The sequence below is a fragment of the Apteryx rowi genome, unplaced genomic scaffold (genome assembly GCF_003343035.1).
Source record: "Apteryx rowi isolate R43461 unplaced genomic scaffold, aptRow1 scaffold_0, whole genome shotgun sequence".
NCBI classification, from domain to species: domain Eukaryota; kingdom Metazoa; phylum Chordata; class Aves; order Apterygiformes; family Apterygidae; genus Apteryx; species Apteryx rowi.
This window is the reverse complement of record NW_020447195.1, coordinates 12,086,038-12,101,789: the sequence shown is the minus strand read 5'-3', so window position 1 is coordinate 12,101,789 and position 15,752 is coordinate 12,086,038. Positions and strand designations below refer to the sequence as shown.

The following is a 15,752-nucleotide window of genomic DNA, read 5'->3' as shown; positions in this document are numbered from 1 at the left end:
ATTGTCTGTCTTTGACAGGATTTATGGGACACTTTAATGTTCATAGTTTTTGCACATGAATCATTGAAGTGGATGACATGAACACTTGATCCTATAAAAACTGTGCTTTATCACTTGGGGGCTTTTGACCTTCCTCTTGCAGTAGAGGACACAGTACCAAAAAAAATCTGCAATACAGATCCTCTCCTTTCTTCCTGACCCAAAGAAAATGATACCTGTTTAGATTTTATGGGTTCAGCTTATAAGAGAGAGAGATTCAAGGCTGATGGACAGAGTATCCTGGTGTACATCTTGCATTGCAAGAAGTGAAAACCTGATTATGCAGGGAATGACTGAAGATATCATACGTGACGTTTTATGTTTAGTAGTGCAGCCGGCACAATAAGCTCCTGCTCTTGCCTTCTCTCCCTCGATTCCTTTTTCTTTCTTTTAACTTGGCTTATTTTAGTGATCTGGTTTATAGCCCAGCCCTTCAGATTGTTGCAGTGAAGATGTGGGAATGAATAGCTGACAGTTGAAGGGAGGGGAGGAATTTCTTAAGCCAGATGCGCTACTGAAGAAAGATTACTATGAAGCTAAACTCTGAATCTGGACAGTGAGGCAGGATGTGGCCCAGGAGGGAACTTCCCTTCATCTTAGTGTTATCTAGTTGTTTACTTCTGTGGAATCTATTCAGAAGTGGTCAGAGGTGATAACTTAGCGATTATCCTAATTGCCATGTGAAACCCTGGAGTGGAGTCCATGTGAGTGTTTGTTTCCAACACCTGATGCCTGTCTTATAATTTTTCTCAGAGTTTTTAGTTAATGAAACCTAGAAAATATCAAAGCCTTTGCTTATGAAGAAAATATCTTGTCCTCTCTCAAATTCTTTAATCTGTTCTGTAGAAGATACAAAGCCCTATGGCTTTTAACTCTGTCTAAAATGAGACATAATTATAGGCAGTAGCAACAGCCTTAGTGATTCTAAAAAGGGCAGGAAAAGTCAGGAGATGGTTTAATATTTTTATAGTTTTGCAGAAAATTATGCTCAGCAGGTTTATTCAATAAAATATTCTCACCAGATACTTTGCACTATAATGACTTACAAATTGCATGCTAATTGTGCTACAGTTAAGTTATTCTATCCTTGAAAGAGAGGGATGGGACTCCTAGCATGAAGGCAATGTCCACAGATTTGGATAACTTAAATAGTAATTTGTATTAACCTAGCATTTGAGTTCAGTTTAAAAAGACTGAATTGCCTGGAATTGAATTGAGGACAGGAGCTAATATAGGTGGGAGGGGGTGGGTTAATGTAAAGCGTAAAGAATATAGCTCTCTTCACTGGAAGGTATGCAGATTTTGTAGTGTGGCTGCATTCATACTATCTGTACTGTGAGCTTTTTCAGGAAAAAGCCGAGAAGCTGAGGTAAGCTTTGAACTAAGRTTGGTGGGTCTTTTTAGATGTCATGACTGCCCTATCACGGCTCCGGTTTCTTGCTGCTGATGTTGAGCTCATGCTTTTGCAGGAGCTGCTGCTCTGTTTCTCCTGATTCAGTAGAGATGGTATGCTTTGTAGCAATCACAATGAGTTTTTCAGCTCTTGCAGATTGGCTGCTCAGTTTACAGATGCTCAACTATGTTTCTGCTTGTAAGGCAGAAATGAACAAAGCCCTTCTCACAGCAGACAGCTCGGAGTGTGGCTCCCGAGAGCTTCTTGGTCACCTTGGCATGACCTGTGCATCCCTGCTCTCCGGGTTGGAGTAGAGCCTGTGACTTGACATGGGCTCAATCCTAACCTTTCTGTGTTTCAAGAAGTATGGTGGTCAGTGTGCTGATTAGATCATGTGGTCTCCAGTCTCTGCATGTGAACAGGGCTTCTGGGGAAATCATTGTCCAATTACACTGAGATGCCAGAATGCATAAAAAAAATACTGAGTCTCCGTAGTGATCCATATTTTTCAAGCACTAACATGCAGATTAAATGACACAATAACCTTCTTTGATATTACTTTATCAGACTTCAGGCACTTTTTTCAAAACCTCCATGGATTTGCCAGAGCCCGGCTTAATGCTTTTTAGAATCTTCTAAAACACTTTCTGCTAGGGGAAAAGATAAATTACTGGAACAGATTCCTGGTGTCATCTTGAAAGTTCAGTGTAAACAAGGCAATTTGTAATGCACTGGGAGACATGGGATAGGTTAGGCATTCATGGGACTGCATAATTAAAGCACAGTGCCTTTACTCCACTGCATTTGGAGAACTTAACATCATACCTCAAGGTCTGCATCTGGATGGCGTCCCTGGGATGTTCTCGGTACAGCGCTCGTCGATCACAGTAGTATGCAATACTGTGGCAAACTTGGAATTCCCCATTGCATATGGCATTTTTATGCATCAGTGTTATCTGTCTCACCTGTTTGCTTTAGATATTGTTCCAGCTTGCTTTGAGATGAGGTGTCTGTGAGCTGAAAGCAGATTGCAACCTTTTTACTTGGTCCTGGACAGTCCTTGCTATAATAGTCTGATTTCACCCAAGGTTTCTGCTTGCTCCTGCCTTGTTGCAAGTGTCAGTCCCTTTCTACTGCATGCCCTTTTTGACCAAGGGCTTAGCAGTGTCCTCAAATTTAGCTATTTGCTTGTATTTTGAAAGTGCCTCCTGAGCATGGCTGACTTCACTTGCCTGTCCCCCATAACACCAATAGCAAATAACAAGGAGAGAATCTGTACTTGTCGGTGTAGGAGGCAAGTTATGATAGCTGTTCTCATACATGAGCCATTCAGAGCCTTCTCATCTGAGATCTGTGATCATCTGAGTGACTTTGCTGTCCTACTGGGTGAGGAAGTAAAAATAGGATCCTGTAGGCATTCTTTATGGTCTTGGATAGTATCCATCCATTCTGCTCTGCTTCTGTCAAGTTTATCTTTACCTTTACCAGGTTTTGCTGGGAAAGGTGAATTGATACATAATGAAGTGAAGGATGCAGAGAACCTTTTTGGGCCCTATTACAGCAACTGTGAAGCAGATGTGATCTCTTGCACAGTAGCGGCAGATCCATTGTATCTTTAGGTTTCGAGTCTTCACTTGATGCCTCGAGGCCTGTCAGTCCTGCCTCATTACTGTGAGAGAAGCTCATTTTAGCTTCACAGAAGCCCATCTTATTGCTGTCTTCTCCCATCAGCAAGGGGCATCTCAGTACATATTGTTGGCAGATTAGAAATGGCATCTGAGTGCTCATTTGGAGGTTAGCAACTTGACAGCTTTGAGAGAGAGACAAAGTGGAAAGGTGGCTATCTGGTACTGTACTGGGAGACAGATTAACATTTAAAAGATGGTTTTGTTTAAAAAAAATAAAAAAGACTAAAAAAGCACCTTAAAACTGTACTTTTCTTCTAATACCTATCTGCTTAATTTACTGGCACAAAATCTTGCTTCTCTGATGAGAGGGGCTGTTATAGCTGCTGCCTTCTCCATGTAATCAAGACAACAGTTTCCTGGATTCTGCTCCTGTTATCATCATGACTGGATCAGAATACAGAACAGAAACAATCTTTGTTTTCTGCTCTGGTGATTCAAACTTCTTGCCTGTTGAGGTTTTTATGTTCAGGAATTTAACACTACCAGGCACAGTAGCCAATATGCCTTTGTGTGGTGAGTGAGCGAGCACTGATTTTGGGAACGAGTGCCTTGTCCTCTTTCTTGAATGAGGTTTTTGGATATTTCAGTTAGTGGCTTCCTATCTCCTGCTAGCCAGACTCAAAATTGTTTCATTTTAGAGATCAGATGTGATCACTGTCATTCAGTTTGACATGGATGTAGGATGAGGAAAGTCACTACTCGCACAAAATTGGAATTCTTTTCACTGGAAAAAACTTCCATGCAAGTTCTGCCCMGTCATGCCTGTGCCCGTGATTTTGAGAGCTTGGAGTAAATTACAGTTATGTATAATGCTGAAGTCTGAAGTATCTGGTGCTAAAGCATCCTGTAGTACAGCAAATGCAGTTGACTTTATGGCCTTGATAACTAGACACTGTTCTTAAAATGCAGCTTGTTCTTCCACTGGCAAGCTACATTTTTGGGAGGAGAGCAAAAGGATTGCCTTATGTATGCCGTAATCTGCTTTTCTTTCTCTCTTTTGGGGGACAGCTGTAAATAGCTGTAATTTCAAGTCATTTGGGTCTTAGTTGGACTTCTGCATGACAAGTGTCCATTGCATTCTCTTCAGTGAGAAGTGTACAGGGTTAACTTTTCTTATTGTGCTTAATAGACTCTACCTATAATCAAATTAGAGCACTGGGCTTGAAAAACAGGAAAACTTGGTAGTCTAAATCAGCTTTGGTACTGGTGACCTTGTATGTATTTGCCTGGAGCATGTACATGTAGAGGAAGTACTTCTTGTTGAGCATTACAGGTAGAGTGCTCTTGCTGGTGGTGGCTTTAATAAGAAAATATTGCTCTGTTGGTATGTGCCCACCTGCCAGACTGCTGCATAATAAATCATACAAGCTGCAGCAAGCTAGCAGSGTCTGACAAGCTGTTTCCTTAATTAAAAAAAAAAAAGGAGGGGGGCAAAAGGTCATGTGTGACTTCAGTTATTTTGGTCTGTTGGTCTCCATGAAAATGGATGGCAGGTTCACTCTTGGTGGGCCTTTCTCAGGAGAAACTGTTCTGAGTTTATTGCCAGGTTGGTTTTGCCGGTGTTTTGAAGAAGATGCTCTGTTTGAACAAGAAAAATGGAATGACCTCTTCTATTGTACACTTGGAATCCTTTTGGGCAGCTTTCTCTCTAATGTAATAGTGTATATTCTCTAATGTAATACTGTATATGCAGACAAAGAAGGAACTGTAGCCGTTCCCACAGAAGCCTGTGGTCCTCTGATAATTTATACCAGCTGAAGGTTTGACCTTGTTAGTATTCCTAACAAATGAAGTTGGAAGAGCAAGACAGGAGATGGTAAAACTGTATTTGTGCAGAATCTGTTAGTCCTGTTTTCTCATTCATCAACTGATAAGAAATCCAGAATTCTGACAGATTTTTGAGTCTGCTGGACTCATATTCTGCACTGCTTAATAGCACCCTCAAATGGCCAGTAAAAGAGCAGGTTTTTTGTTCCATTTTGACAAAACTTATAAATAAATAAATATGTTGGCTTATTCATATTTCATATTCACTGTCTCTAATCACTCAGTTTAGAAAATGTAATTTGTATGTTTAAATTAAAATTTTAATTTGCAGATGGACACACTTCACAACCAGTGAAGGCAAAAGCTCATTCAAAATTGAATTAAATGTTTTGTGAATGTAAATGAATTAATAGTAGTACTCTTTTGGAGAGAAATTCATAGATGTTAATGTTTTGGTGAACAAAGCATTTCTTAAGAGAACTTGGATATCACCAAAATTTTGCCATCCTTAAAGGAAAGGATTCTGAGAGACAGTCATCACAATGAAAACAATGCGTTGCTTTACAGGACATGGTACGTCGGGGAGAGATAATAGACGATGACATGGAAGATGAATTCTATCTCCGTCGCCTGGATGCTGGTCTCTTTGTTCTACAGCTCATTTGTTACATCATGGCAGAGATCTGTAATGCCAATGTTCCCCAGGTAAAGCTGTCGTACAAGGTCAGCAGGATCGCCTGTGTTTCCATTCATGATACAAACAAGGCTCTAAATCCTTACATATGTTCCCTCACTGAATGGTCTTTTCTTAATTCTCTTTGGAGGGTAACATCCTATTTATTGCCCTTGTGTCCATACAGCTTCATCAGGTATAGCAATTAGGAGGGCATTAATAGGTACAGAAGCTGATCATTTTCATTACTGAGTTCATGTAACCTTGCTCATGGCAGATTTACAGTTTGAAATGGAAGCACCCTGTTTATATCACTACTGGGAGAGTAGTGGAAGGGGATGTTTTCTGAGAAAGTTTTCCAAAGGCACAAACTAAAGCAGGTGACTTTCTTGACCCATGCAGAATACTGCATCTTTGCTGGTATTAACATGTCGGTGTTTGTGAATGTTACACTGTTAGGTGCACCTGTGCTGCATACCTTCCTGAATGTTCCTAAGTRGGTGCTGTAGGACTGTGGACTAGGAAGGCTGAGCTGGTATCTGTGGCGTTCAGGGTTGCTGCTCTTCCCTCAAAGAAAATGGAAGAAAGTGGGATTGTGTGTGGGTTTTTTTGTTGCATTGAAGATGACTTTCTTGTCTTTCCTGTCCCCGATTAGATTCGTCAGAGAGTCCATCAGATTCTGAACATGAGAGGCAGCTCCATTAAAATCGTTCGACACATCTTAAAGGGTGAGTTGAGGTGTTCCTACTCATGTGTCTCATGCATCACTATTCAGCATGAGCCTTCATTTGTAATTCTTCTTGACTTCATGAGCATCTTGGGCAGCAGTTGAGGAACATTCTGAGATCTGGGCAGGGCTGGAGTCACCTCTTTAAGAGGCACCCTTTACCTTGGAGTTAGGGCACTTGCTGTTGTCTGATGTCAGTGCAGTGTCACGTAACACCACCTCACTCCGTGTTACCATCAGCCACACTGACTCGGATTTGCTGCTGACATTAAGGCTAGAGTAAATATTTAAGGGAAGTGTGTATGCATGCTAGATGGAAGAATAGTGGAGTTTCATCTTTCATTAACATGGCTCTGCACTTCACTATCTGCACCATATTAGTATCCATTGTGTATTTGTCTTGTTCTTAATGTCAGATTAATGTGGATTATAGCTTTAAAGTATCCTCTATAGCTTTAAAATGTAGCTGTTCTGATTCACARTCCCAGTTTTAAAGTACTGCTTGTTATTTTTAATGCTTGTGTTGAATTAAAACAATGTTTATTTGAGCTCTGGCTCTCCTCCGTAGCCTGCCTTCCACCAGCAGAAACAGCCAATTGAACTTGGGAACRAGAGGACAGGACTCGGAACTCTCTCCGCAGCCCCTCCGCGCTGCGGGCACTGGCTGGAATGTGCCCCCCGCAGGAGATKCCTTTCCTTGTTTAGCACCGGGTTGTTCTGGGCCGTGTCTGCTTCCGGGAGGTTGTGCTGTTTTCTGTGAGGGGTAGGGAATCTCTCTCTCCCTTCTGGAGAGGAAGGAAGCTTGGCTGTGTCTGGGGGGGTACTGGGCTCTGGGTTGCGCTGTTTGGATTTATCTGCTTTCTTTGGGGATAAGAATGATGTGCTCAACGCTGGGAGGGAAAGGCAGGGTTTTTTTTCCTGCAGATCCTCCTTTTCCTTCCATCCCATATGCAGGAAGGAAGAGCAGGATCAGGAAGCTGGCTGGTATGAAGAAATTAAGTTTTCTGACAGTGTGAGATTACCTGCAGTTATAGGCAATGTTTAATGCCTGCTAATGAATAGCGTAACTGGATAGGATTTTTTTTTTTCTGCTCTTTATTGTGGCACTTGACAATTTCTGCCTCCAAACTGTCCATCGCCAACTTGGTGCATGGCACATGTCCTCTTTTAGATTCCCAAGCTTGATCTGGATCACAGGTGCCTGAGGGATTTGTCTGCACACCTCATGTTCGCTACTTGGATTTGTTGATTTACATATTAAGCTTACCTTGCTGAATTGAGGCAGTTGCATTAAAATTGCATATGATTCCCTCTTTCACAGGCAGTGTGACTTGCATTGTGAAGCTCTCTTAATGGCACTATAACATCTTACAAGTTGCTTATAGAAAGTATGACTTCTACAGCAGTCCTAGTAGTCTCAAAATTGATGTGTCGCTGTCTTAGAGGCCACAAATGGCATGTTAATAATACAGGTGATGGATACAGCATTTGAGGCTTTTTTTTTTTTTTTAACTCTTCCCCCACCTCTCATCTCAGTTTTAGAGACTTGTGCCATCATAGGTGTCAATAACCCTACAAATAGATTTGTTGGTGGACCCTTGTGAAACGATCGCACTTCTAGCAAGTAGGAATAGCATACAGCTTATCTGCAGTCCTTGCTGCTGAAACTTAGATTTGTCAATAGTTACACACCTATGTCCAAGTATCTTGTTGGTGTAGATTCACCAAGTTAATAGAAGTTACACCGTGGACAAATACTTGGCTCTCCAGAGGACTGAGATGGTTAAGCACAGCTTGCCAATTGGAGTACTGGGCTTGGTTGTGGACCGTGAAAGTGTGCCACCCAGCGAGACTGCGGGTCCAGTGGGGGATTTCTGAAAAGTTAACTGGCGCATGGAATGCAGGACTCTATTCCAAATGACTGAGAGTTTGGTACTGTATCAGTATCCCTTGAGCCTTGGCTGAAACATTTCCAGGCCAGTTTTCAACTTGCTCTCAGAATAGATGAGGGCTGGTTTAATTTTGCTTTTCATTGTGTTTTGCTCTTCAGTTTTTATTTTCTATTTTTGCATACTAATTAGGTGCTTGGTTTTTAGTTTGATTTTTATGGCCTACATATTCTCCATGTTTCTCTGGCAACCTGACAGCTGATGGATCCCTTGGGGTTTCTAAGAATTACTTATGATGCGAGTGAGGCAGCAGGGCTGTTTTCTTATGGTAGTACTTTCAAGAGGGAGGAGTGGGCAGGGAATAACTGAAGGCTCATTAAATAAATTTCTGCAGGCTGACCAGTCCTCAACAGTTTCTTTTTCTTGAAGATCAAGCATTGCTTACAGTAGGATGGTTAGTTTATTCTTTGGAATAAAATGTCTGGATGGCACTTGCCTTGTCTGGGAGGATGTTTGTGGGGTGGAAACTGATCTTCATAACAGGAAATGCTATCTGTGTCTTGAGGCAGTTCTTGGTCTCCATCTCTCTCATAGAGAATGGAGCGAGGCACAAACCTCTAAAAATAGGGATACTTGTCCTTGGAACGGGATAGCGTGCTGTTCATTACTGATCTAGAGAGACGTTTGTCTTTTGTACCTTCTCCCCTTTGCTCACGTTCTCCCCAAACACTGATAACGCTCACAGAGTTTGAGATGTCCTGGGGAGCTGTTGTCAGAGGAGCCATGTAGGAGTTAAGGTACAGAGGTCTATATCCAGAAGTACTGATGTGTAATGTCTAGTTAAACACCTGGCTTCAGTGAAGGTAATGGGCACATCAGGGAGCTGGGAAGGTGGAATACCTATTGAATGTTAAAACCAAACCTGGTACGTGTGTAATCAAAAGGAAAAGGTAGATGCTTAAGGATTATGCTAAATTTGGCCTATAGTCCCTCAGTATGTGCAGGCTTTATAGTTTCCAGTATCCATTACAAGCTTCAATATTTCCCTATTGATTTTGACTGTTCTGTAACCATTGTATTTTGTCTAATGAAGCAGAAACCAATTTTGGGTCCTTTCCCTTTGTGTAGCTACAGAAATGAGTAAGCTCTGTTTAACTGCTGGCAAAGAGGGAGTTTACATTTGAATTTTGCTTCTCACTGAAGTGGTGRAACTTTAACTAAAAAAGTAAATACATAAAACCTCAGTGGGTGATGATTTTTTCTTTTAAGGCTGATTCAGAAGGTTTAATGTGGTCTCTTCAAATTAGCATTAATAGCTGTTGGTAACCCAGTAAACAGTCTGGCAGGGAGTCACTGGGGTTTTAGTCTTATGAGACCTAAATATTTAGAAGAAAAAGTGCTGACCTTTTGGAAAAGACTTGAAGAATTTGTGTCTTGCGTTTGTCTGAGTGGTCTCACCGAGGCAGTAGAAGGGCAGTGTCATTAATGGCACTCTGCGGTTTCCCTGCTCGAGTTCTGTGTTCAAATGCTTTCACGGTCCTTAAAGCAAAAATCTTTGCTGGGCCACAACCCTGCTGCCGTCTGTGCTGTAGGTTCTGCCACGCCGCAGAGAGTCACCTAGAGCTCCCTGTCCCAAGTCGGGGATCCAGGCCCCTTGGCGCTGTCCCAGCTCTGTGCTACCAGGCAGTAAGCTGAGAGATGAAGTCCCTCCTTTCACGTGGGTTTTTGAACTGTCCGGATGTAGTGGTAGTCAGGAAAGCGTTGCCTTTGGGCTGCAATAAACAAAGGCAATTGCAGATGCTGCATCTGTTTCAGAGGCGCTTACTCTAACAAAGCACACTGAAAGGGCTTGTTTGGAGGCTGAGCTCGCTCCTTCGTCATGCCTCCCTGAGGGAGCAAGGCTGTTCTACAGAAAGCTCTCTGATACTGCCAGAAGGTGACAGGAGAACTGGAGCTGAACACTCTCCTTAGCTGGCACTTTTTCCTGGGAAAGTAACCCTCTGTCTTCTGCACTGAATTTTTTCTCCCACAAGAGGCAGATACCAGGTTAGGATCCCGCTGACGCTGTGATACAACCCTTTGCTAAATCATGCAAATAAGCGATGGAGAGCTTCACAGCAGAGGTGAGGTCTGGGTGCTGGGGCCCTGCCTTTACTCCCTTAGCAGTACACAGATAACTCGCCGAATGTTTGGTGCCTGAGCTGGGGGCAGCTAGAACACTGTCGAATCCATTAGCTTGCTGCTCTCTTTGTTACGCTGTGATGGAGTGTTTTTCCTCCATCTGAAGGAAGAGGGTTCCCTGTGCTTGGCCCTCTCCTCCCAGGACTGAGAGGAAGTCAGATTCACTTGCAGCAAACCTTAGTGTTACCTGCCTTCTCTTGTTACAGATACTGTAGCGCTTTATAAATATTAAAAGGATTCCTCCCAGAGGCCTTGGCAAAGAACTCTGCTTTTTGTACATAGAGAGAGGGAGAGGGAGTGCACACATGAGGGAAGACTCCCACATCAGCTAACTTCTCCTTGTCCTCACTCTTTTCAATGCTCTTATGATAAAGGCTTTGATGGAGCTCAGAAGCATGTAGCAGTGCTGAATGTATAAATATTAAAGCAAATTTCTACAGCAACTTACCATTCAGATGCTGAATACAAGCTGTTCTGTTTGTTTAGGAAAAAGGGAGAGAATGACAGGAGGTGCAGGCTGGAAAACACTGTCTAACCAGGCAGTCTGCTTGTGATTTACTAAGATTTGTTCAGGTCCTTGCTTTTGCAGCTCAAAACCTGCTCTTCATTCTTTCTTTTTAAACCGCTTTTAAATATGCAGGTTTTAGTGGCAGGAAGGAGAGAGCAGGTAAGGGAGTGAGAGCTGCCTGCTTTAAATGAATGTCAGGAAGTAGCTAGCTGCAGAGGAAGTTGCTGTCCTACAGTGTTTGGTCGTGTATGTGGATAGGCAAGCACTTGATCAGGGTCCGATATCGTCTACCTGAACGCGAGAAGCTTGCTTTGTAGTTAACTCTAAACTAGTGGTTTTTTCTTCACTATGGGTTAAGCACCCATAGATTGGGGAACTGGTCTCCTCTTGACAARTTGTATAAAAATCCTTATCCAGGTTGCCTGGAAAACAAATGAGTTAAAGGAGGACTGTTTTTTTTAATATTTATTATTATTAACAAATGTATAACAGCACCTGTTTGACCTTCTGTGATGATACTCAGTGTTAAAAGGAACCGGAAAAGCCTGTATTGTCCAGGACTGTTTTTTTCTTAGGTTGAAAGAGGCTGTTGATATGACTGTCCAGTTTAAATAATTGTCAGTGGGCTCCTCCTTTCCGGTAATAAGAGAAGTGGGAGGAATGCCTRAATTGTCACTTTCTAAATGTTCAGACTCTGGAGAATGCATTCCATCTCAAAGTACTAGTGTCTGCTTATATTTGTTGTGCTGTTTGATGATGAGAGAACAGCATGTTTCTTTTAAAGTCTCTATTCCCTACAAAAGCTCTTAATGAGGGGTCAGTAGATGTTTAACATGCAAAGCTTCAACCCTGGGGAGGGGGAAAAATCCATCAATGCTCCTTACATGAATTCCCATTCAGTTGTTTGCAGCAGACACAGATTTAGATTCTGCAGTGACATCTCTGCAACAGAAATTGCCCGTCTTTCATTAGTATCTTACTCAAAACCTGTTTTTTCTTTTTTTTCCTTTCTCTCTTTTTTTTCCCCTGCAGAGTATGCAGAGAACATTGGGGATGGGAAGAACCAGGAGTTCCGGGAGAGTGAGCAGAAACGAATCTTGGACCTGCTGGAGAATTTCTGAGACTCTGAATTGAATTCTGTGCTTCCCTCGAGAACACAGTTTCTGGGTTCTCTTTCCTTCAGCTGACCTCTTCCAACCTTGATTGCACGATAGAAGTGACGTTTCTATGAAACCACTTCTAAATGGGATTTTGGAGATATTAAAGATAGTTTGTTTGTTTTTTTTAATTCCTTGTTTGTTATTTAAGTAGTCTGATGTGAGTGAGGTTACAGATGCATGCCTTGCAGTAGGGCAGCTCCACATCTTTTTCTTTCTTTCTTTCTTTCCAAGTCAAACTCCTGTGATCAGAGCATGAAGCAATGTGACAGCATACCCCTTAGAGGAACAGTAAAGAGGAAGCCCAGATATCTCAAGAGATTGTAGCATGTTACTCCAGCCTGTTATGCAAATGAAAGTGCACAACCCATTCCACTGATGTAAACTTGGGAGGCTGAAGAGTTGGTATGTGTCCAGTTCAACTGCTCTTCAGTGGGTTGGCARCCTCTGGCAGAGGGCAAACCAGGAATTATAACCATTAGCCATTCCTACTAAATATTTCCAAAGATGAGTCAGAATCAAAGGCATGTTTTGTGCAAGGTTGTTCAGGCTGTTACCCATCCTAAAGGGGATGGTTGAGTGATTCTGTCCAGGTTACACTCAGATGTGAAACTAAAGGGGAAGGTAAGTAATCAATAAAACACCCACACCTCCTTGACTTCTCTTCCTTTCTCAGCCTGCTTTAGGCCTTGGCTGTAGCTGTTCTGCAGAGCAGTGTTCTGATTCTTGAACTGGCAGTCTGGCTTTTTATAGCAGCAATAAGTTCAGCACTAGAAAAGGGAAAACCCCAGTAATACAGGCTTTTTCAGGTGCACTGTGGGAGTTACAGAAGGACCAAGTGAATTGTCTCTGACTTATTGATTGCAATGAAGCAGATCGTAGTTCATTTTTCTGTTGCCCTTCTGCAGTTGTAGTGTAACTTTGGATGTGAGCCCGCCGAACCCTGCCACTTCCCTAAACAATGACTCCTGACTGGGACAAGAAGTAGCTGAGAATATTTTCCTTCATCCCTTTTTCTTCTGCTTAAGTTAATGACTGTCATCACAAAACATTGCAGCTCCAGCAAGCTGGGCCTTGCCTAATTTAGAGGGTTTGTTTGTTTGTTTGTTTGTTTTAATCTCTGAGAAAAATGCATTGTCAGGGAGGCTTAAAGGCTTCCTTCAGTCATGACTTCAGTAGGCACTGCTGGCCTGGGTGGTATCAAATGCCATTATTCAGGGGATCAACATGGAAGTCATTGTTTCAGCAGGTACAAAAAGCTGCAAAAATACATTTTTGGTGCAGAACTTGTTTGAATTCCTCATTTCTTTCTTCATTTTTTTCGTTCTATTTTCAACTCCCTTTCTTAAAAAGATTTTTTTTTTCTTCTGTTGGAGATGGGTTTAGTTTTTGGCTTTATTTGAACCTTTGAATTCTTCCCTTTCCACACCATGGACTATGAATTTATGTTCAGTGCTGGTCTGCTGGTCCTTGTTTTATAATGTACTTGCATTTAAAAAACAGAGAAGAAAGGGAGAAAATATAAGGAGGGAATTTTGAGACAGAATGGAAGGAGAAACTTAATGTGAAATAAGTTTGGCTGAAAAGTGGGGGCCACGTGTCTGTAAAAAGGGGGGAAAAAAGTGGGGGTGTTATTGAAAAGAGTAATACAAACTTATCGAGTGCAACACCCAAGTTCTTAAAGTCCATTCTTTGGTCTGATTTCACTCAAGTTGCTGCACGTACRTTAGTAGATGCTTGGTCACTTCTGCAGGCAGTTGTTGAAACGGTGCGAGGTCACACCTCTGAGCTTAGCTCCTGTCATATGGGGAAGATTTTCAGCTGTGTTTCTGGCAGGAATAAAAATATCTCCCATCTTGCTGCTTAGGCTGGAGTTTTGCTTTCAGAAAGTAAATTTCTCTTTTCCTTTAATGTTTTCCACGCTGGTTGTTTTAGCCGAGTTACTAAATATGGAGCCTCTGGATTGAAAATAATTCCCTGCTGTAATGGCTGGACTGCCGGCTTTCCAGGAGCAATGCTTTTAGAGGAAGCTTAGACTGCTTGTAATGCATCCGCTTGTTTTTAAGACAGCCTTTCTTTGATTGTTTTTTTTTTCCCCTCCTTTTTGTAATTTGTTAGTTCTTCAAAGCGCTTCACCAAATCCTTTAAGTCTCTAGATAGTTCACTGAAAGAATTGGTATTGGAGCATTGGTGGTGCGTACCCTTAGCCTGCGATTATGTGGGGGTACGGCTTGTTCTGTCAGGATGAAAGTAGCTCTTAGAGCAGGTACTTGGTGCGAGAAATTAGACCTGAGCTTTAACAGCCCTGTTCTGGTTGTTCTGAGGTGTTTTTCTCCCGAGGTTTCTTCATTTGCTTGGTATCAATTGTTTCCACAGTAGTTTGTGTCAGTAAACTCTTGCCATGAATATTCATGTCGAGGGAGAGTGGGCGAAGGAGATCAAACGCTCTGTTCGAGGAAAGGTAGGTGGAGATGCCGTGACGCGCTGGTTTGCTGGACTCGCAGGTCAGCACGGAAGGACTTTCTGGCACTGCTCTTCTGGGCCTGCTGGAGGCTCGTGGTTTCAGAGCTTGGTGCTTTTCCCAGAGTCAAGATAAGAGTCCCTGTTTGGAATAGGGATAACAGGAGACCGGGACTTCAGCTTGGGTATCATTGCACATGGTGTTCTCTGTGCCTAGCGGTGCTGGGTGCAAAGGTGTGGTTGGAGCATGGGGCAGCTGCGGTCAAAAGCACTGCCCCCTTCCTAATGAGGGCTGCTGCAGGAGTRCCTGGAGGCCTGTGCCACAGTGCAGCGCGAGTTGGAGAAGGCCCCGAGGGAGCACGGGCCAGCCTCCGGGATGGGGATGGGATGTGCAATGCCACCTCCTGCCRCGCTCCTTGTGGTTCCTGCAAGGCTGTGGCCGGGTTAGTGGAGCACGGCCCTGCCCGTTGCGCTTTGTCGCACGGCTTTCCGCAGCCTCAGCCCTCCGGGGGGATAATCCTTGCGCCATGTGCTGATCTGTTAACTGGCTGCTTCGTTATCTGACCAGACGGACCATCCCAGGGACTCCCTTCAGGAATGACAGAGTGGCCTGATTGCAATGCCAGCTTACGCACCAGCGGGGCAGACTTGGCTTAGAAGAAGGAATGCATTTTGGCAGATTTTTCACTTTTTTTTTTTTCTTCCTGAGCTGAAGGAAATATCTGAGGAGATTATAAAAAGCTAAAATGCCAATGCTTACCTGAGCACAACACAATCTTTGTGTCTCTCCTTCGATAGGTAAGGATGCTCCAGATGTTGCTGAGGAATTAGCACAGAACTTGTTATTGCAGGTCAGGCTTTTATAACACAGATGAATTATTCTTTTCTCCTAATCTCCTAAGTATTTCAGAAAGGAAGAACCCTACTGCATGGAGGTTATGATCCTCTATCTGGTGGTCCCTATGTAGAGAAGGGACTGAAAGCAGCTCCTTGCCCTGTTTGAGATATGTGAAAACCTGTTATCTTGTACAAAACCCTGGTAAATCAGGGGAAAAAAAAAAATCCAGTGTCCCTAAGGACTGGTGCATGTTGGGGAGTCGAAGTGTTGCATGAGGGTCCTGAATATTCACTACCTAGTTGCCACCCCATGCACAAAGGGAAGTTCAGAGCTTCCCTGCTTCTTTCTTCGCCCTCTGTGTTCAAAGGGCTGTTCATATCCAGGGGTTGGCATCTGGCAGGGGTTGGCGTTACCACTCTTGATGCTTGTGCC

At 42.9% G+C, this 15,752-nt stretch overlaps 1 protein-coding gene across 3 annotated transcripts in view; it reads left to right on the top strand.

Moving 5' to 3' along the window:
• The window catches only part of CTNNBL1 (catenin beta like 1), a 64,369-nt gene extending 50,678 nt beyond the window's left edge, over positions 1-13,691 (top strand). For all 3 annotated transcript variants that reach the window (XM_026056374.1, XM_026056395.1, XM_026056386.1), the window contains exons 14-16: positions 5,455-5,592; positions 6,216-6,288; positions 11,898-13,691. In XM_026056374.1, the coding sequence (XP_025912159.1) occupies positions 5,455-5,592; positions 6,216-6,288; positions 11,898-11,986 (300 nt within the window). In that variant the 3' untranslated portion in view covers positions 11,987-13,691. The remainder of the gene's footprint in view (positions 1-5,454; positions 5,593-6,215; positions 6,289-11,897) is intronic.
• Positions 13,692-15,752: the final 2,061 nt, after the last annotated feature.